We start from the raw sequence: 21,739 nt of genomic DNA on the forward strand, positions 1-21,739 counted from the left end.
GAGCTGCCTAAAGCCAGCCATAATGACAGCAGAAGACAAGCCATTAGAGCTGTGACACTTTATAAGACAGGCATGACATGGTAACACAGAACAAAAATGTCACTTTGAAAGCTGCTGATAAATCACTTGGTAGGCAAAAGGAATCAACCTTTCCAAACACCATAAGGAAGAATCCATGGGATTTTTTTTTTTTTTTGCTGATATTTAAGCTCTTTGGAGTTTTACAATCTGTTGTAAATGTGGCCACTTACCAAAAAAAACCAAAGATAAATCTCAGCACTGCTGAGTGTTGAGCAGGTATTCTCTGGTTCTGAAGGGGTTTTGCATTTTGTTTGTGTTTTTTGGAGTTATTTGTATTATTTTTCATTTTTTATAGCTATGTTCCAAGCTGAAAGCGTGCCCACCTGAGGGATTCTTACCTGCAGGACATCCTGGATCTTCACCCACACGTCCACCATGTCGTAGAGCTTGATGTCCCCATCGTGCTGGCTGCAGGGGGAGGCCACAGTCTGCTGCAGGTGGCCCAGCACCACGGCGTGCGCGGCAGCCACGGCGTTGAACTTGTCAAAGAGCAGCTCCAGCAGCTCCAGCAGCAGCCTGGCAACCAGAGAAACAGCCCTGCTCAGCTTCTGGAACGTTCCACAGGCTCGCGGCAGGGCAGGGGGACAGGGCGCTGTGGTTTCATGTCCTGCTTTTGTGGCATGCTGAGGTCACCTCTCTGTGGGATCAGGGGATTTATTGTGTTTGTGGGGTGCCCTCGAGGCAGGGAGGAATGATGGATCTCACTCCATGTTCTTAGAATGCTAATTTATTATTTTATGATACTATATTATGTTAAAGAGTACTAAAGAACACAGAAAGGATACAGACAGAAGGCTAAAATATAATAATGAAAACTCGTGACTCTTTCCAGACCCCTGACACAGTTTGGCACTGATTGGTCATTAAGTCAAAACAATTCAAATGAAACCAATGAAACAATCATTTATCCTATTGGATAAACAATCTCCAACCACATTCCTAAGCAGCAAAACACAGGAGAAGCAAATGAGATAATATTGTTTTCCTTTTTCCCTGAGGCTTGTCAGCTTCCCAGGAGAAAAATCCTGGGCAAAGGGATTTTACCAGAAAACATGAATGTGACAGGGACTCATTTCAGCTCAGGTTTGGTATCTGATAATTCCTGAGGATTTTTCTCCTCATTCCCTTCCCTATATCAGCATTTCTCACTCTAAAAGTGTCCTGTTTAGGGCTACAGGGAAGACAAAACCCATTAATAAAGCCACAGTAATTAAACTGGACTAACATAATATTAGAGCCCATTGTGGGAGCCCAGGCAGGGAGGGAAACAACCTGCTCTTCCCCCAGAAAAAACAAGTGTGAGTTCCAGGGCAATAAAAACTGACTTACCCACACAACCAGGATAAAAGGAATTATTTTTGAGTTATTAAATTAATATGGCAGGTTTCAAATGACAGAAAGCTAAATACCAACCCTCATCACTTGCCATGATTATACTCCTATATAGCTTACATTGTTTTACTCCTGTTTGCTAGAGCAATAACATAATCTAAATGCACTGCACTCTACCTGCTCCCATGGCTCCCCACTGCCCAATTATCACAATTAAAGCACCTTTGCAAAGTCCTGACCAGTCTGTGACTGTGGCAGCACCATCACACTTGTTCCTGTTGGAGAACAGAAAAATCCCTCTGGAGTTCAGCGCCGTGTAATGAGCAGCTCGAGTCCCCACATAACCCCAGCAAAACGTGGAGATAACACTTCCCAAATCCATATGTTAGGCACTTGTAGCTCTGACAGACAGGCTCCATCACAGTTCCTGCAGCAGCTTTGGAGCCACCACATGCTCCCAGTCTGCCCAGAGAAGCTGCGAGCCCCAGGGCAGGACAGGGCAGGAGCTGCTCCCACTCTTTCTCCAGCAGCTTCAGTGCCCACAGGAACAGGGAATGGGACTGGGGACACCCTCAGGATCATCCCTGGGCACTGTCCCAGGCTGCTCCAAGCTCCAATGTCCAGCCTGGCCTTGGGCACTGCAGGGATCAGGGGCAGCCCCAGCTGCTCTGGCAATTCCAGCCCAGCCAGCAATTCCTCATGGCCAACATCCCATCCATGGCTGCCCTCTGGCACTGGCAGCCATTCCCTGGCTCCTGTCCCTTGTCCCCAGTCCCTCTGCAGCTCTCCTGGAGCCCCTGCAGGCCTGGAATGTGCTGGAAGCTCTCCCTGGAGCCTTCCCTTCTCCAGGGAACATTCCCAGCTCTCCCAGCCTGGCTTCAGCCCTCTGAATTAATTTGTGACCTTCTTGACTCAAACTTTTTGATTTGACTTTTCTCCATTTTTATTTTAATCATTGTAAATCTATACCACGTTTTGAGGCCAAGAATTACAGCAGGATTGTGGCCATTTCTCTCTGAAATGCTAAGAGCTTCTGTTGTAAGGGACAAAACACTCACTACAGAAGGCCTAAACTACAGAAAACATTGGGCTTGCTTTCTAATCACATCTGGAAATTGAAATCTTTACATCTTAGCTCTGATAAGAAGTGCTGGCTTTCCAATAAAAACTAGTTTTTCTCAAAATCTTCAGAATTTTTTTTAAAACCTGCATTTCCCTAATTATTTTTTGAAGGTCAGCTTTGGCCCTGAGCCACAATATCTGTAACAAAAAAATTTAAAAGCCATAGATATAAAGTGCCACTGGAACCAAGATACCTATTCAAACAAAACCCAATAAATTGTGTATGGATCCCTTTTCTTCATATTTCAAAACAGCAGCAAATGCTAAAAGATGTGACATTATGGCACCAAATTAATTCTTTATCACTGAGAAAATGTTCTCAGTGCCAGCCCAGCTTCCTCCAACATCCCATGACAAACTCAGTTATCCCTACACCTCTTTGCTGCCCCAGGAAAGAAGAATTTTGCAGAACTGAACTGCCTGGAGAGTGTGGCATTCATATTCTTTGAACATAATTCCTTCACCCAGGGTTTTTCTCCTGGGAAGTTGAGAAGCCTCAGAGAAAAGGAAAACAATTCTTATCTCATTTGCTTCTCCTGTGTTGTGCTCATGTGGAATTTAGTTGGAGATTGTTTACCCACAGGTGATTGTTTCATTGGATTCTCGTGCGTTGTTTTTACTCTTTGGCCAATCAGGGCCAAGCTGTGTTGGGACTCTGGAAAGAGTCACAAGTTTTGATTATTATCTTTTTAACATTCAGTAAGTATCCTTTCTGTATTCTTTAGTATAGTACAGTTTAATATTCTTTAATATAATATAGTATAATAAAGTAATAAATTAGCCTTCTGAGAACATGGAGTGAGATTGATTGACCCCCTGCCATGGGGTCCCCTGCATTTACAACAGGAGAGTTGGACAAATTAACTTTATTCTCACCAGGTGAGCCTGACCTCACATTATCCACTTGTTCATGGAGCCATGAGTAAGATACCACTGCACTGTCAGACCCTTTTTGTTTGGAATTCCAGTGTCTCCCTGCTCCCACTTTCCAGGCTGATGGACATGAAATCCCCAGATCCAGAATCCAGTGTCTGCAGCTGCCACCGCAGCACATTTCCACTCTCATCACTGTGTTCCCACATCTCCCTGCTTTCAGCTTAGCCAGCACCTCTTATCTTATTTCCTTTTCCCCAAAAGTCCTATAAATCTGTCAGGTCATCTTTGAAAGAAGGTGACCCAAAAGAGACCCAGGCAACGAGACAAAACCCATCAAATTAATGTATTAATAGATATCTCAAATTGCATCAGATGGCCTGGCCTGGATGGGGCTGGGGCAGGGAGTGCCCTGAGCTGAACAAGGACACACAGTGACAGGAAAATTTGTCACAGCCACCTCATAACCCCTGCACCCAGAGAGAGGGGAAACGTGCTGGGGACAGTGACACACAGCCAGGAGGGACTCCCATGGTCCAGGCAATAATGGGAGTGAAGTGGTGCCACCTGAGAGAGGACAATAGTGACAGTTCAGGTGTTTCAGGCTGTGCTTGGCCTGGACATAATTCCTGGGTTTGTTTCAAAGCCTGGAGATGAAGGCAAAAGTCACAGTATAATATGGATGTAGTAATAATAGGGAAATAATAATAGTAACAATATAATAATAAAGTGTATAATAAGTAAATAATAATAACAATATAATATGGATGTAGTAATAATAGGGAAATAATAATAGTAACAATATAATAATAAAGTGTATAATAAGTAAATAATAATAACAATATAATATGGATGTAGTAATAATAGGGAAATAATAATAGTAACAATATAATAATAAAGTGTATAATAAGTAAATAATAATAACAATATAATATGGATGTAGTAATAATAGGGAAATAATAATAGTAACAATATAATAATAAAGTGTATTAGTAACAATATAATAATAAAGTGTATAGTAAGTAAATAATAATAACAATATAATATGGATGTAATAATAATAGGGAAATAATAATAGTAACAATATAATAATAAAGTATATAATAAGTAAATAGTAATAACAATATAATATGTTATAATAATAGGGAAAAGCGCGTCAAAGCATGAGGATTTAGGAGCAAAAGTGTCAATCTCCCATCTCTCCATGGACTGGATTTGTAATGTTTCCTTACCAAAATGTCCCATAAATCTCTCCTTCAAGTAGGCATCCATCCACATTGTTATTCTAAAGTGCAAACTCTTCCAAAATTCAGGAGAGCCCCCACAGAACCCCAGAAAAGGATTTCTAAATGTGATTGTGTGATTAATGAGCCACTAATTAAGGATGAGGCAGTGGCAATTCCTATAGTTAAGCCTTTCTCCATAAACTTCTTTCAAGCACAGAGATCTAAAAATGTTAGAGAATTTCTCTAGACTTTAAAATTGTCCACTTAAAGCTGAGCTCAGCTAAAACGTGGTGAGATTCAGGCAGAGTTTTCAAAGTTATCTTCCCCCAGGGACAAGGAGCTACTTGGAACCTGCTCCTGCCCTTCCTGAAGTTCTGAGGATCCGAGAGAGCACCCAGAGAGTCACCACAAAAACCAGAAAAATCTGGAGTTTAAAAATCTGGGAGTCATTAACAATATTTTTATACACAAATGTAAAAGACGGCAGCACAAAGCTACGTGGAAAAGCTTATTAAGGAAGGAAGGAAAAGCGAATTAAATTTAAAAAGCAGCAAGAATGAGATCAGCAGTGGCTGTTATCAGATCTGCAGCTTTTCTGGCCAGGTTCCACAAATCATTTCTGTCTTGTACAACAAGAGGGGCTCTAAATCATTGCTGCATGGGGTCTCCAAGGGAATTACACCACGATTTCCCCAAGCAGAACATCAGCCTCAGCCTTGGTCACAGGATGGTTGGGGTTGGAAGGGACTTCAAGGATCATCTGACAGTTTAATGAACAGTTCAGCAGTCGTGGGCACTGCACTGAGCTCAAATTTGGGGTTTACAGAGCTCTGTTGAAGCAGCAGGGCCTTGTTGTTCAGATTTATTTTCTTCCCCTGACAGCAGGGAAGTCTCTGAGCTTTGATTTAGAAGTGAAGCTAATTTAAGGGGTGGGGACACCCTTCCATCCTGTAATTTATTCTTTTCAATATAAATGAATTCACCTGCTTGCTGTAAACTTCAGGTGTGATTTAGGTTTAGAACCAGTTCTAATTATGTCTGTACTCCACAAGAATTCAGGACACTTTCCATGAGCATCTGAAAGGCTCACACTCTGCAAGAGATGCCAAAACCCATTAAACCTTTGTGTGCCTCACTCAACCCTCTGGGCAGGTTAATGGCATTGATATAGACCTGATCCAATTTATCAATTCCAACAGACAACCAGGAGCCACACAACCTCTCCAGACTGGTTCATAAAACAAGTATAAGAGTAAGTTATACTCCTGGCATCAGAAACTAAAATTCTGCCTTCTGACCCATCTAAAAAAAGCTCATTTTCACTGAGTTACCAGTCTTCAAAACAGAATTGTTTCCACAGCAGTGCTAATGAGAGGAATTAAAAAAGGAGTTTTTATCAAGCTGATGTTTTCCTTGGGAGTGATTTTCCACTACAAATATTGCACATAATGAAGATACACACTTTACTTTTCTGCCATTAATTCCCTTTGGACAATGATCACCACAATGTGGAGATGAACATTTCAGCTGGAAGAGATTCCTGCTGGAATCCTTGTGTTCCAAAGGCCAGTTCCAGTGAATTCTGAGGAGCAGCACAAACACAGTGCCCAGTTGGCTTCCACACCTTGCCATTAATGTAAATGGGGCTGCAAAACAATTAGAGACTTGGCCATACAATTGTGCTAGAATTAGTTCCATACATGATTTCAGAGCTTTGCACCTGCAGCAGCTTAATTGGACTCTGCTACACTCGAAATCACCCAGCTGAATTTTCTCATTTTAACTCATATTATCAATTAGGATTTTTTTTTTCTTTTTTTTTCTTGCAGCAATTAAAGGCTGGGAGTTGAAATCTCCTTACCTAGGCTGATTTTCCTGGGAGATGTTCTCCCCTCTCTGGTAGCCACTGTCAGCCACCTGAGTGGTGGAGCGCTTCACAATCTGCTTGAGCTCCTGTTCCAAGCGATCCTGGATGGCTTTCACTGTTTCTGGGATTTTCTTCAGCTTGGCCAGCCCCTTGATGAGGATTCCCATGAAGGCAGCACTGTTCTCCTCTGGATCCAGCTCTGTGTCCTCTTTGATTTCCAGAAGGCTGGAGTCTCGCACTGGAAGAGATTTTAATCCCAGATTTTAGCAGGAACCCAACATCAGCATCCTGAGGAAGCAGCTTGGGAGCTCCTCTGGCTTCAGAGAACTCCCAGCATGTGGAGCAAGCAAGGATGAACAAGGAAACCAGAAACACTTGGATTTTGAGGGGAAGCAGAGGATGTTTCTGTTTGCTTGGGGGCTTCCCTGGACATAAACACAGCAGCTCACAGATTTAATTGATTTAGGAACAATTCATGATTTAGGAGCAATTGATTTAGAAACAATTCATGGTGAAAATTCTGTGTTAGGAAATAAAGGAAGTCTGGCACAATCAAAATATTCATAAATGAGAAGGTTCAACATCCCTACAAATCCCCTGAATGTGTTTCAAGGTGCTAAAACCCCCTCAGTTTCCTCCCCAGCTGGTTTTCCTTGCTGTTTTCTTCCCAAGAGAGGAATTTTCATTACAAACACTATCAAGCTTAAGAGACTGCTGATGAATTCAGCAAAGTTTACACTGCCGAAGTGACTGATTGTTTGATTTTATCTTTTTCTGCTTTATTACGTCTGTCAAGGGGTTGATGAAGTTCCTCAAATCTTGCAGCAAGGCTTCCAGAAGGGTAAAGTGAGAAGAATTAGAGAGGATATTGCAGATATGGTCCTGAAGTAACAGGGATTGAACAGGGAGAAATCCTGTTGCTAAGAGACAGGGGATGGGAAAGCAAGAGAGACTCTGCTTGTTTTAAGGAGGTTCATTAAGCAACATTTCTTAATTTACAGATAACACCCAGCAACAACAAAAGCGTGCCTCTGTTAAAGACTGGGTGAAACATTTAATAAATATATTTAAACACTTATGTGAAGTAAGTGTCTTCAAGGCAGACTAAATTAAAAGCATCTTGGAAGATCTACAGCCACTCTGTGCCATCCACCACGCCAGATCCTTGGATCAAAATTACAACCCAAAGGCTGTTTCATCTGAGTGGGGCTGAAAAGCTCTGAAAAGGCTGCTGGGTGACAGATGACTCCCATGGTTTCAACTCCTCACCAGATTTTTTTACTTTGTAACTTTTCCAGGAAGCTGAAGAAGTGTCAAAAGATCCAGCAGAAGGGTGGAAGGAACAGGGCAGGAATGAGGAATGGCTGCCTGAAGCTGGGCTCTGACCAGAGGGGCAGCACCAATGCTAAGGCAGAGCAAGATCAAGAAAACAATGGCCCAAGCATGGTGCCAATTTATAAATAATCCAAATTTATAAATAATCAGGCTCAATCAATCAAGAGGCTGCTTTTTTCCTGCAGTGGGATCCCAAACTCTGCACCTCTGGCTCAAAGCAAGCTCGTGGCTCACATGGTCTCACATCTGAACCCAGGGCACAAGGGGAGAGAGAGGAGAGGATGGATCCTGCTCTGGAGCCAGCTTGGGAGAGCTGGGGGGGCTCACGTGGAGAGGAGAAGGATCCAGGGAGAGCTTCCAGCACATTGCAGGGGCTCCAGGAGAGCTGCAGAGGGACTGGGGACAAGGGACAGGAGCCAGGGAATGGCTGCCAGTGCCAGAGGGCAGCCATGGATGGGATCTTGGCCATGAGGAATTGCTGGCTGGGCTGGAATTGCCAGAGCAGCTGGGGCTGCCCCTGATCCCTGCAGTGCCCAAGGAAGGGTTGGAGCAGCCTGGGACAGGGGAGGTGTCCCTGGAATGAGCTCTGAGGTCCCTTCCCACCCAAACTGCTCTGGGATTCTGGGATTTGGGACACTCAGAATCCATCCCCAGGGATTTTTATGGAAAATGGGGATGGAAAAGAGAAGAAAAGGGAAAGGAGACCCTTCATGGTTCCCTGAGATTCCCAGTGAAGCCCCTGGGTCCATGAATGTCCTGGAGAGGAGATGGATCCAATGTCAGGCTGGGAGAGCTGGGAATGTTCCCTGGAGAAGGGAAGGCTCCAGGGAGAGCTTCCAGCACATTGCAGGTGCTCCAGGAGAGCTGCAGAGGGACTGGGGACAAGGGACAGGAGCCAGGGAATGGCTGCCAGTGCCAGAGGGCAGCCATGGATGGGATCTTGGCCATGAGGAATTGCTGGCTGGGCTGGAATTGCCAGAGCAGCTGGGGCTGCCCCTGATCCCTGCAGTGCCCAAGGCCAGGCTGGACACTGGGGCTGGAGCAGCCTGGGATGGTGGGAGGTGTCCCTGCCATGGCAGGGGTGGAGTTGTGGACCTTTAACAAGTCCCTTCCAACTCCAAACTATTCCACAATCCTCTGACAATGAACACCAAGAAGATCAAACAGTGTTTTTTTCTCTCTCATACACACTTCTTTCAATTAAATGTGAACAAGTTACAGGACAAGCAACTAAAAACACCCAGAATGCAGTAATTAAACAAAAAAAAAAAACCCAAAACAAACATCAAAAAAAACCCCAAAAAACAAAGATAAAATAAAGACATTTCAAACACCAATTGGAATTTAACAACTGGATGCAGAACCGTTCCTGCTGAAAGCTCTGCTCCATCACAGACCTTTCACCCCACAGAGCTGCAAAGGACTTTGTGGCTGCAGGCCTGGTCTCTGCCCACTCTGTTATTGTTATTTGTTATTCTCCAAAACCCACAGCAAAACTCAGGCACACAAAATGAGCTCTTTGGAAACAGAGCTGTAAAAAAACCACTGGAAATGCTACAGGAAGAAAACCTTAGCCTGTTCTTTTTTTTAAAAAAAAACCCTAAATATCTTGTTTGTCTGAGTTCAATGCAGACATTTCCCAGCCTCTCAGAGGACAGGTCCTGTCATGAGGCTGCACCCTCTTTGTAAGCAGCTTGTAAATTATTCTTAATATCACACAATGAACACCCAAGAGGGAGGAAATGGAGCTGCAGCCAAATGTGAGGACAGCATTTAGGAGGAGTAAAAGCAGCAATCTTGCTGAGAACTCTGCCAGCACACTGAGACAAACTCTTCCATTTTCCAAAGAGCAAACCAATTTCCAGCATCCTCAAATAGTCAGGACATTGATTTACATCTCTCACAAACAAGAGCAAAGCGAGCAATTCGATATCTGGGAGCTGCACAGGGCTCTGGAGGCTCTGTCAGATCTGGGAGTTTGATACCACAGTGGGAAGCTGTTTTCAGTGTGTTCCCTGCACATTGTCCCTATTAAACAGCAGCCCTGGGTGGCTTTGGGGGCCCATTTATCTGTGAGATCTGACAAGATCCCAACCCTGGGGCCAGTTCATCTCTGAGATCCAACAAGATCCCATCCCTGGAGCCCATTAATCTGTGAGATCTGACAAGATCCCAACCCTGGGGCCAGTTCATCTGCGAAATCTGACAAGATCCCAACCCTGAGGCCAATTCATCTCTGAGATCCAACAAGATCCCCACCCTAGGGCCAGTTCATCTGTGAGATCTGACAAGATCCCAACCCTGGGGCCAGTTAATCTGTGAGATCTGACAAGATCCCAACCCTGGGGCCAATTAATTTGTGAGATCTGACAAGATCCCAACTCTGGGGCCAATTAATCTGTGAGATCTGACAAGATCCCAACTCTGGGGCCCATTCATCTGTGAGATCTGACAAGATCCCAACCCTGGGGCCAGTTCATCTCTGAGATCCGACAAGATGCCGACCCTGGGTAACTGTCCTGTCCTTTTCTCATGTCTTTCACACTTCAAACATCCTCTCCTGCCATTTAATGTCATCAAGGGGCTGTTTGACCACAAAGCTTTGGCCCAGGAACGAGCTCCTCCTGTCCCCTTCCTCTTCCAGAAAGGCACCAAAGCACCTTTATTAAGGATTTCAGCTGGAAAATTGCAGCCCCACGTGCTGCTAGAGGAGTCCATGGGTGAGAAAAGCTGTCCTAGAGGTCAGCTCTCGGAAGGAAGAGCTGTGTCTGTATTTACTCCTGAACTGGGATTTTGAATAATTCTGTTGTTCTTTGGGATGGAGAAGTTCTTCCGAGTTTTGATTCTTGGAAGGAAGTGGGTTAAACCCCTAAAAGCTGGGCCACGTGTAACCTCCAGAGTTACAGAGGGGGGAGTTTCCTGGTCCCTGCTCTGATGATGCCCTGCAAAAACCTCCGTTCCACCTGGAATTCATTTGCTCAGCACTGCCTTTTCCCAAGGAACCGAAGCTTTTTAACAGCTCCGTTCTGATCCCTAAAAAGCCAACTTTGGGAACTCATTTAAGCAAAGCAGCTGAAAAAAAAGGGCTCTTGGGTCTTGTTTTTCATTCCAGTGAACAGCCAAAATTTGCTGCTCCTCATTATGAAGGTTTCATTATCCACAGGCTTTTATGGGAGTCTTGTAAAATGTAATATACTATTTTCCATTATTTATGTCCTTCTGGTGATATCCTTTGTACCTTCAGTGCTTCCAGAGAAAAGCACACGAGCTCCTGGTGGCCCAAAGGCATGATTTCAGATTTGAAGGAATATCTCCTGCTAATTCCTGGTGCTGAATCCTCGTTCTGACACATTCATGGAGCTACAAATTGGCAGTTCCTGCAGAAATGGGTCCTTGGAAGATTTGGGGAATTTTCTGCTCTGCATCACCACCAAACCCAGAAAAAAAAACACTTGAAAATCCTCCTAATCTATACAAGCATCAAAATGAAGTCTCCAAATAAAAAAAATAAGTGAACTGTAGCCAGTTATTTGATGTTGGGACCACACACAGGAAAAACTCATGAAATCACAAAGAAACAGCAATTATGTGTTACTTTCCTGGCTTTCACCACACAGATCTAAAAATCTCCTTTCCTTCCCCAAACACATCCCCAGATCATTCAATTCTAACAAAAAATGATAAAGGCAATTTACCCAGGCCATGAGAAGAGGAATCTTTTGAAGATTTATTGAGCCCATTGGGAGTAGAGGCACCTGTGACAACCAACTGGCACAATGGCATTTTTTAGATTCACCTTGAAAATTGGATTTTCCAAGCTCTGGCTGCTGCAGGGATTCTGCAGGAGCAGCTTTGGGGTCTCCACATGTGGAGAAACCTCTGATTCTTGAAAAGGAGAGCCAGGAGCAGTTCCTAGACCTGACCTTGGAACCACCACACTGCCTGGCCCTGTAAACTCTTTTTGCTCCAAAAGAACATTGAAATAAATTAGCAATTCAGCTTAAAATCTACATATGCCACCCACAGCAGTATTTATTGGAGTCACCAGCTCATCTTCTGCTGGATTTCCAAGAAGTATTGTCCCAAATTTCCCAGGAAAGGGCACTCTTGTGTTTGTGAGCAGGTTTTAGAGTTCCAGGAAGAGCCTGGCAAAGCAGGAACCTTCCTAAATACCCTTCAGAGCACAGAAAGTTCAAGCAGAGAAATATAAATTCATTTCTCTGAACTGGCATGAAGGGAAAGTGTTACTGGTGAACTGCCACATCTCCAATCCTCAGGTGAGCATTTCCAAAGGGTTTGTTTATTTTACGTGCTGCAGGAACAGCTTTAATTTCCTTATAAAGATTCTACAGCACAAGGTAACATCTCCTCTGGGAAGGGAGAGCAGGAAGGACTCCAAATTTTGGCATCTTTGCTGGGATGGGATGAATGAGTCAGTGCTTTAGAATGACACCCATTAATATGCACAGACACTTTGTTTCATCAATAAAAAGCCAAAGAACTTAAGTGACTACAGGCAGAAACAGCTTTTGTTATGCACAGGCATAAGTTTGAAATTCTCTGCTAGTTGTGCAGTCCTGGAAAAGGCTACTTTTAAATAAAATTACAGGGAAAAAAAATCTACATAAGTACATTGTGCACTTGAGGCAGAACCATATGCATATTTTATGCAGATCAAATGTTTTCTGTTAGAATCCACATCTTTGCCAGGCTGAGGGACACTTGCCCAGCACTTCACTGAGTGATGCAGAGCACAAGGAGGAGCCAAGGAAGAGATTTTCTGGTGCACTGGGTGAGAAGAGCAAGAAGAGATTGCTGTAAAAAAGATCAGGAGGGGCATCTCCTGCTCTGCTCCCCAGCCATGAGGTGGGAGATCCACATCAGCTCCATAACTTCAGGCCTTTTGGGTTTTATTACTACACAGAAGAGCAATATTTTAGGGGGAGAAAGTAGCAGACACTATAAATATCACTGAAAATGAATATTTTAACATTTAGAGGGGTTGGAAACTAGATGGTCTTGTAGTTCCCTTCCAACCCAAACTATTCTATTTCCAGTGCTGAGGCTGGGATTCAGGTTTTTGTGGTTTATTTCTTCAGTTCCTCAAAATCCTGTGATCTTTTGCAAGAAAACTGAACTGAACTTCCCACTGATCACAGAGCAGAACAGGAATTCTTGAGTTTTTCCCTCAGAATTTTCATATGGTTCCACTCTTCCAGATTTTGAGCGACCAGGTTGCAGTTTCCAGCTCTGGAAGTTTGTGACTCCTCACAAACCTCCAGGACACAAAAAACCAGCCCCAGGCTCCAAGAGCAGAGCTGAAGAACAAAACCCCACCAGGAGCAGAAGATAAGAGTAATCAGACAGAACAATCTGGGAGGCAAGTGTGACAAAACTAGAAACAAAAGGACAAAAGAATTAATAAGGCTGGAAAGAGAAGGAAATATTCTCTGCATTGGAGGAATACTGAAACAGGTTTGAAAGGGGGAAGAGACTGGAGGTCACTTCTGTATTATTCATCAAGGACAACCCCACTTATTAATCTCCTGAAACAATACAAAGATTAATTTCCCCTCTCTGCAGCCCTTCCAAAGCCTCAGACAAAAGAGTTTTCCTTGGTGTTTGTTGCAGTAACAGGAATAAAAGATCAGCCCCAGATTATTCCTGTGTACAGCCAGACCTTTAGTCAAAGTTACAAAGCTCCCACAAGGAACAGATTTGACCTTTTGGCTCCCAGACAATAAAAAACTTCAGAAATATCTACACAAACCTGGCAGCCTGCAGTAAATAATGCTGAGGAAACCACACAGAATGAACACACTGCAAATCTCTGCTGCTCAAGATATCAAGAACACCATCAAGGTGAGAACAGGCACAGGGAACTGAGTGTATTTAAGAAGCTGGTGAGGGTTAGGAGAGGGAAAAGCTGATTTTCCATGAGGAAAAAAAGCCAAATTCTACCCCTGGACACAACACCCACTCGTTTTGTGACACTGCACAAAATCACCTCCCAGGTTTTTGTCTCCCCTGAGCCATGAGGGGATGATTTGCCTCCTTCTACTCCAGCAAAATCAGATGAAAATCTACACATGAATATATAAATATCTGGCTTAAATACTCACTGCTGGAGCTCCCAGGAGTAGTGAACTGGGAAGTCTCAAGGAATTTCCGAGGTGTAGATAAATTAGTGACATCCATCAGAGGCACAGGAGAGGAGTCCTTCACAAGGGACCTGTGGGAGGGGAAAGAATTAAAGCAAACAGTTGATTATTATTTACAATGTTTGTTTACAACAAATAATCCACTTATTCTTTACATTTTAAGCCCATGAAGCAGATTAAGCCTAATAGATGTTCCCATTTTCATGCCTTCTGTCAACTTCTAATCCTCCAAACTTCTTTATTCCCTGCAGAAACCTCCACCCTTTTCTCCTGCCCTTCACATTCCTTTGAGCCAACCCATGTACATCCCTTCCCAAATGAACCTCCTTACTCAAAAATGAAAATATTTTCAAAATTCACATTATATTAGTTGGCAAAAATGTGTCACACTGCCCCAGCTGCTGGACATGGCAGGGGGACACAAGCAAGAAATCATTTTTAGGAGAAAGAAATGTGGAAAGCTCCTACAGTGGAGCTCAGGATGTTTGATTAGAGGTCAAAATGCTCATGGAAATGTGAAAAAACAAGGGTTAGGCTTGGTATCCTGCAGAAGAACCACCCAAACAACAAGCCACCCTTGCTGCAAGAGCTCCTTTTATCAAATATCCATAACGTGCATCAGGGAAAGTGAAAAAAAGAGAATCCAGAGTGAGAGGAAGGTCCCTGCAGCAGCCACAAAAGTGCAATTAATTAACAGTCCCCCAGTCTGGGTACACCAAAGCTTTGTGGCTGTCTTTAATTAAGATGAGTAAGGAAGAGACTGATGACTTGCTAGCAACTCTCCTTCCTAGAAATTTCAATTGCAACCAAGCCTTTCTTCCATAAATTCATTTAATGCAACTGGATATCTTGCCTGGCATTTTTGGCAAGCAGATTTTTATCCATTCTCACAATAAAATGCTCATTTATCTGTTCTCTGCATCTCTATTGAGTGCTGGCTCCCCTTTTGCTCCCCACCTCTCCTACTCTGCAAAAATTACCTCCCAAAACTGCCTCTCTCCTTTCCAGCCACTTTCTTCCTTGTCTGCAACAACTCAGAATTTGCAAAATCAGGAAAAAATATCCTATATTAACTGAATTTCCACTGACCACAGGCACCAAGCAGGTAAGAAGTTTCAACACCTTTAAAACACCTTGGGAACACATCAAAACCAACACATTTCAGCTCAGACACTGAAGTATTGTGGCCTCCATCTCGTCACCTTATGGTTGGGCAGGAGGCTTTTAAAATTTGGGTGTTTCCTACAAAATGAGCAGCTTTTCCCTGACCTGAGCCTCATGACCATGATATTTGTAGGAGAGGGATAAGATCAGGCAAAGGAGAGAATGCACAAAGGAGCTGTGGGAAGCAGCAAAACCCCAAGAGAAAAGAAAGAGAGCTGAGAAAAGCAAAAGAATGGGCTCGGAGGTGCAGAAAATCTGAATTTTCTGCTCTCCAGAGCCACAGTGCTGAGGGATTGCCATGTGTCTTGGCTTGGAAATGGGGGTGTGTGTAGTTTCATTTCTTTTTGTACTATTGCATTTGTATTTTAAATTTTCCTAGTAAAGAACTGTTGTTCCTGCTCCCATATCTTTCCCTGAGTGTAGCCATGATATTTTATGAAAAATCCTCTGCTAGGATTTTTCCCTTTTGATCTTCCTCTCTCTCTGTTCTTTTAGCCTAGTTTTAATGTAGTATTTTAATATAATATATAACATAATAAATCAGCCTTCTGAGGAAAATGGAGTCAGGCCTCGTGTCCTCACACACGGGAGGATCGCCGCAAGACCTGAGAGCCCCTTAATTCCAAAATTACAATAATTCAGAGGGAGGGAGTTTGCATTTTCCATTTCAGGGGAGGCTCCTGCCTCCCTCAGCAGACACCTGGCTTTCCAAACCAAGACAGCACGGCAGTTTGGGGCAGTTTGGGGCTGGGGCCGGGGCGGCTGTCCCACCCGAGGCGGGCTCTGTCCCTGCCACGCTGCCCCACGCGGTTGGTGGATCTGATGTAGAGGTGCCGGTGCAGCTCGTCGATCAGCACCAGGTGCAGGTTCATCTTCTTGCTGTGCAGCTCCAGCCTCAGGTCGCTCAGCCCCTCCACCTGCAGGAGGGGACCCTCCAGGGAATCCACTGCTGACACCTGGGGGGAAAACGGGACAGTTTTTACACATCCGTTCGTTCGGCTCTCGCCGTCAATTCATTCAGTTTTGCAATTTTCCGTGGCAGCCACTTTTTCTGGAAAAATTCCTTCACCCTGGATTCTTTTCCTGGGATGCTGAGAAGCCTCAGAGAACAAGGAAAACAATATTATCTGATTTGCTTCTCCTGTGTTTTGCTGCTTTGGAATGTGGTTGGAGATTGTTTTATTGGTTTCATGTGAATTGTTTTGACTCATTGGCCAATCAGTGCCAAGCTGTGTCAGGACTCTGTAAAGAGTCACAAGTTTTTCATTATTATCTTTTAGCCTTCTGTCTATATCCTTTCTGTATACTTTAGTGTTCTTTAATATAATATAGATCATAAAATAATAAATTAGCCTTCCGAAAACACAGAGTTAGTTTCATCATTCCTCCCTCCCTCCCGCAAATACAATAATTTTCCTCTTGGATTAGGGAAGTGTCCGAATCCCAGGATGATTCTAGCCTTAAAACCCTTCTAAAGCAGAAAATCTTGAAGTAATATTTCTTTATTTCTATTCCCAAATAAATTATATAAGAGTCCAGCATCCAAATGATTCAGATTTAATGCGCAGCCTTCAAATATTAAGCGTATGTATAAAACAAGTTAGTGAAAACACAGTTCTTAAATAAAAATCAAAGGATGGTTTATTCCCAAATAAGAGGATTATTAAGTAGAAAAGTGTTAGAAGAAGATAGTGACAATAGTGTTTGATGGTTGCTATTCTTTCCATTACAGAAACACCAAAAAAACCCATTATTCCAAATTCTGCAAATGGGGAGAAAATGGCTTACATTTAATTTGTTTAAACTCATGACTGAAAAAGCTTAGGAGCCCTCATCCTTTAGGCTGCACGAGGGCCATGTCCTGTGGCTGCACCATCTGAATATCTGAAATAATGACCAGCTGCCATCCCATGGGCACAGAAATTCCCTAATTTTCTTTTCCATCCTAAAAATAAACGTGGACAAAACCCAAACACAGACAAAACCCACCAGGAATGACAAATCAGTGCCTAAAAGCAACACTCTCACTGTGCATCCCTCCCAGTTGGTTTCCTATTTAACAGAGATTTCCAGTCACTAATAAATAAATTATGTCATCCCTCTGCAGCTTCCAAACTCTCAGTGCTGATGTTGTAAGAAACTGGAAAGAGCATGTTTGGCATGCAGAGGTTTAAAATAAAATTTAAAAACCCATTCCCTGCTAACTGAGGATGCTGTCAGTGAAATAAGACATTTGCTTGCACTTCAGCATCTCGGTTCAGAACAAACCTGTCAGCCAAACATTAAAAATTAAAAGCAAAGATACAGTGAGCAGCCAGCCCAGCCAAGGGCTGCTCCCTCAGTACCAGTAAATATTAACTCTGCTGAAAGAACATCCATCACCAGTGTGCTCCTTTGCTGGCCTCCAAGCCCAGGACAAAACTGGAATATCCATGGGACAGCCAGGCTTTTAAAATCAATTTTTAAATCTCCTCACTTGCCACACTACACTGTCCATCCTTTTTCTTTCCCTTATCCATCTGTGGGAACATCACACATCACAAAACCACCCAAAAATGATGGGAAAACCCAATTTCCTTCTCCCCAGAAGAGCTGGCAGAGCTCACACGAGTGGAGGAGCTCACCAGAGACCACGTGGGAAACTCAGGCAGAAATGGAAATGTTAATTCCTCTCCTCTTCCTTTGGCAGTGTAGCTTTTTCCCCAAATTTCCCCATTCCAAAGGCTCTCTACTAAAAGAACATCCATCACCAGTGTGCTCCTTTGCTGGCCTCCAAGCACAGAAAAAACTGGAATATCCATGGGACAGCCAGGCTTTTAAAATCAATTTTTAAATCTCCTCACTTGCCGCACTACACTGTCCATCCTCTTTCTTTCCCTTATCCATCTGTGGGAACATCACACATGACAAAACCACCCAAAAATGATGGAAAAACCCAATTTCCTTCTCCCCAGAAGAGCTGGCAGAGCTCACACAAATGGAGGAGCTCAGCAGAGACCACGTGGGAAACTCAGGCAGAAGTGGAAATGTTAATTCCTCTCCTCTTCCTTTGGCAGGTGGAGTTTTTTCCTTAAATTTCCCCATTCCAAAGGCACCCTACTGAAAGAACATCCATCACCAGAGTATCAATTTGCTGGCCTCCAAGCACAGAAAAAACTGGAATATCCATGGGACAGCCAGGCTTTTAAAATCAATTTTTAAATCTCCTCACTTGCCGCACTACACTGTCCATCCTTTTTCTTTCCCTTATCCATCTGTGGGAACATCACACATCACAAAACCACCCAAAAATGATGGGAAAACCCAATTTCCTTCTCCCCAGAAGAGCTGGCAGAGCTCATACGAGTGGAGCTCAGCAGAGACCACGTGGGAAACTCAGGCAGAAGTGGAAATGTTAATTCCTCTCCTCTTCCTTTGGCAGGTGGAGTTTTTTCCTCAAATTTCCCCATTCCAGAGGCACTTGAATTCCCCCCCCTGTTTCTTCAGGGGAGCTGCAACTGCCCTGGGAGCTGGGCCAAAAATCCCACCAGAGCAAGGAGCAGGAGCAATATTTATCATACTGAGAAACTAAGAGACAAAAAAGCAGCCAGAAAAGAAGAGAAATCCAGAGCAAAGTAACACTAGAAATAATTCCAAGACATTCAGGAAAAGTTTTCTCTGAAACACAAAGAATGGGAATTTAAATTTTCCACTCAGCTCTGTTTTTGTCTTGCCAGTTCCTAAAGAGTTCACTGCTCACCAAAAATATTAAGGCCAAAATACAGTTCTGAAGGACATATTTTAAAGAAAAAAAAAATGGAATATTCAACCATTTATTGTACTCATGTTTATGGAAGTCAAAGGAAGGTCTCCAGTTGGTTTAGATGGTAATAGAAATATTATGCTAAAAAACAAACCAAACATTTTTCCTTTCTGTAGAAATGTTTTCCTTCCTTTTGTTTACAGAAAGATGATTTAGGTCCTGGCAAAAAAAAAGCAGCACCCAAGATTATAGTCCAAAATAAAAAATATGAGATTAAAACCTTTGTGTGCTGGATAAACCAGCCCAGAACAGCAAAAACAACCAAAAGGAAGCAAAAACATTTTTTAAAATGCACAAAATTAAATATACACTAAAGGCAGATCAACAGTGGAACTTTAGAAGGAACTTTTTTGACTTTATGGCCCCACTCAGCCCAGAACACACCAAAACTTGGGTTATGCAGGAGATGCCAATCAGCTTTCCCTGGTTTTTAACTCTCCCATCAGCTGCTGGCTGCATCCAAAAGCACTAAAAGATGTGGAATTGGACAGAGAGAGGCAGAGTTATCCTGCAGGACTTCAGTTAATACTGATAAGGGAAAAGCAGCCCAAGAAATCCTGGAAATGAGATGTACAGGACTCCAAGTGGTTCCAGGCTCCAGAAAAAGCAGCTGATGATCCTTCCTGGCTCTTTTTTCTATACACACAGCTCAGTTAGACAGAAATAAAGTGATTTTTGTTTGTTTTTCTGCAGGGGGATCACGGCATTGTGTTAGACTAGCTGGGCACAAAGGATAATTACAGGTAAAAAAGCTCCCCCACATGAATCTTTTGGCAGGGGCTGGGGTGCAGAGAGGAGCCACAGCAACACAGAGCAGCTGGAAAAGGAACCAACAATAAACAAGTTGTTATTCTTGTGGAAAAAAACTGCTTTACAATGAGCAAATTGTACCAAAAGAATGGGCAGTGCCCACCAGCACCTCCTTTAATTCTGGAATTCAGCTCCCTCTCCCATTGAAAGCTGCTCATGAACACACAATAAGTGTAATTTAGTCAAACGCTAATTAAAATATTGGCCTGGATTAGCAGAGAATTTGGCTTAGATGATCTGATAGCAATTCCTGATGTTCAAATCTTCTTATCTCTCTCCACTTATTAGTACCTACAAAGAGCAAAGACCCTTTAGGAAACAGAGATGAAATAAAGCTGAAAAAAGAGCTGTGCTTTGTATAAGCTAAAAATTGCAAGTTTATAGAAAAGAACCGTGGCACCAGCACCATTAGGCAGCTTGTTTAAAGGTCACAGGCAGTTTATAGCAGGGCTTAATTGCCTTAAAAAGAAAACACTGCTAAACACTTGCTCAGTGCAAGAGGAAATTTGGAAGGGTTTAATTCAGCATTTTACAACAAACGAGAACCTACGTGCTAACAAGGTATTTGTCAAAAATTCTTTCTTTCCTGACTTCAGCCAAAGTTTCCCAATCTGCTTACAGTGAAATCGATTTATTCCCTCAAGGGTTCTGCTGAACCCCCACAGGCCTGGAAGTGAGCAGAGATAAAGAGAAAAGTCTCATTTTTTTTTCCAGGGAGGGGAAAAAAACCAAAATAATGATAGAATCATAAAACCATGGAATGGTTTGGGTTGGAAGGGACATTAAAGGTCACCCAGTCCCCATGGGCAGGGACACCTCCCACTGTCCCAGGGTGCTCCAAGCCCTGTCCAACCTGGCCTTGGACACTGCCAGGGATCAGGAATCCACAGCTCCTGTGGGCAACCTGTGCCAGGGCCTCACAACCCTCACAGGGAAGAACTCCTTCCTCAATTATTAATTATTTTACTAGAAAACCAAATCCTTTCTAGCTGGGAAACCAGTCTGTTCTGAATTTGGACAACAGATATGAAAACATGAACACACAACTGAGAAAGGTTTAGAGGAAACAATGTAGTAGGTCATAATTCCAGATTTTAAAAAGTCATACACAAACACAAAATGACAAAAGGGAAAAAGCTGAGCCCTCAGAATAAAAGAGTAAATAAATAAGCAACAACCCAGAAGGTTCCAGCTGCCTCGCTGGTGAATACAACAACGCTGACATTTAAAAGGAGAATTGATCTGCTGCTTTTACAAGGGACTCACTTTCACAAGGTACAGGAAAGGAAAATGACTAAAAAAAAGCTTAAATAAGTGCAGGCAGATCTAAACAAGCAGGTCACTGAATTCCATTTGCACCTGACGTGCAGGAGATAAGGACTGAGCCTGGAAACTGCTGTGGAACAGCAAAGTCCTCACACTGCAGCTTTTGGGACCTGGCAGTGGGCAGAGACACAACACCCACAGAGGCTGATCCCTCCCTTCCATGGAACAGAATTCCCAGAGCAGCCCCTGATCCCTGGAATGTCCAAGGCCAGGCTGGACACTGGGGCTTGGAGCAGCCTGGGATGGTGGGAGGTGTCCCTGCCATGGCAGGGATTTAAATCCCTTCAACCCAAACCTGTGAACCAAAGTGCTGTGATGTTGGATTAAGCCCTTTTGTGACCCACAGATGTGGCAAAATAACTTATTAAATAAACTGAGTTTAATGTTATAATGACATTGATTGTTACAGTGACAATATTAGTGATAGTGCCTTGTGTGCTTCACTGTACACAATTGATAAACTAAGCCAAATAATGATAAAAATAAAAAACTTCAAAGAAGTTTTTTTCTGTTCAAGAGAGAGGGGGAAATGTGGGACGTGGATTTGTAGAGAATTCCCAAAGCCTGACGGATTTCTCACATCTGTATGCAAACTTTGAGATGAGAAATGCTGACTTAGGAATGCCCTGGAACAGCACAG

General features: G+C 43.2%; 1 protein-coding gene across 1 annotated transcript in view; it reads right to left on the reverse strand.

The window, feature by feature from the left end:
- The window catches only part of EXOC4 (exocyst complex component 4), a 316,410-nt gene that overhangs the window by 260,447 nt on the left and 34,224 nt on the right, over nt 1-21,739 (reverse strand). Inside the window, exons 4-7 of the mRNA XM_039699489.1 lie at nt 15,933-16,117; nt 13,959-14,068; nt 6,496-6,739; nt 420-597 (exon numbers count right to left, since the gene is read on the reverse strand). Of these exons, the coding sequence (XP_039555423.1) occupies nt 420-597; nt 6,496-6,739; nt 13,959-14,068; nt 15,933-16,117 (717 nt within the window). The remainder of the gene's footprint in view (nt 1-419; nt 598-6,495; nt 6,740-13,958; nt 14,069-15,932; nt 16,118-21,739) is intronic.

Source organism: Passer montanus, unplaced genomic scaffold (genome assembly GCF_014805655.1).
Source record: "Passer montanus isolate IOZ18808 unplaced genomic scaffold, ASM1480565v1 scaffold135, whole genome shotgun sequence".
Taxonomy (NCBI): Eukaryota; Metazoa; Chordata; class Aves; order Passeriformes; family Passeridae; genus Passer; species Passer montanus.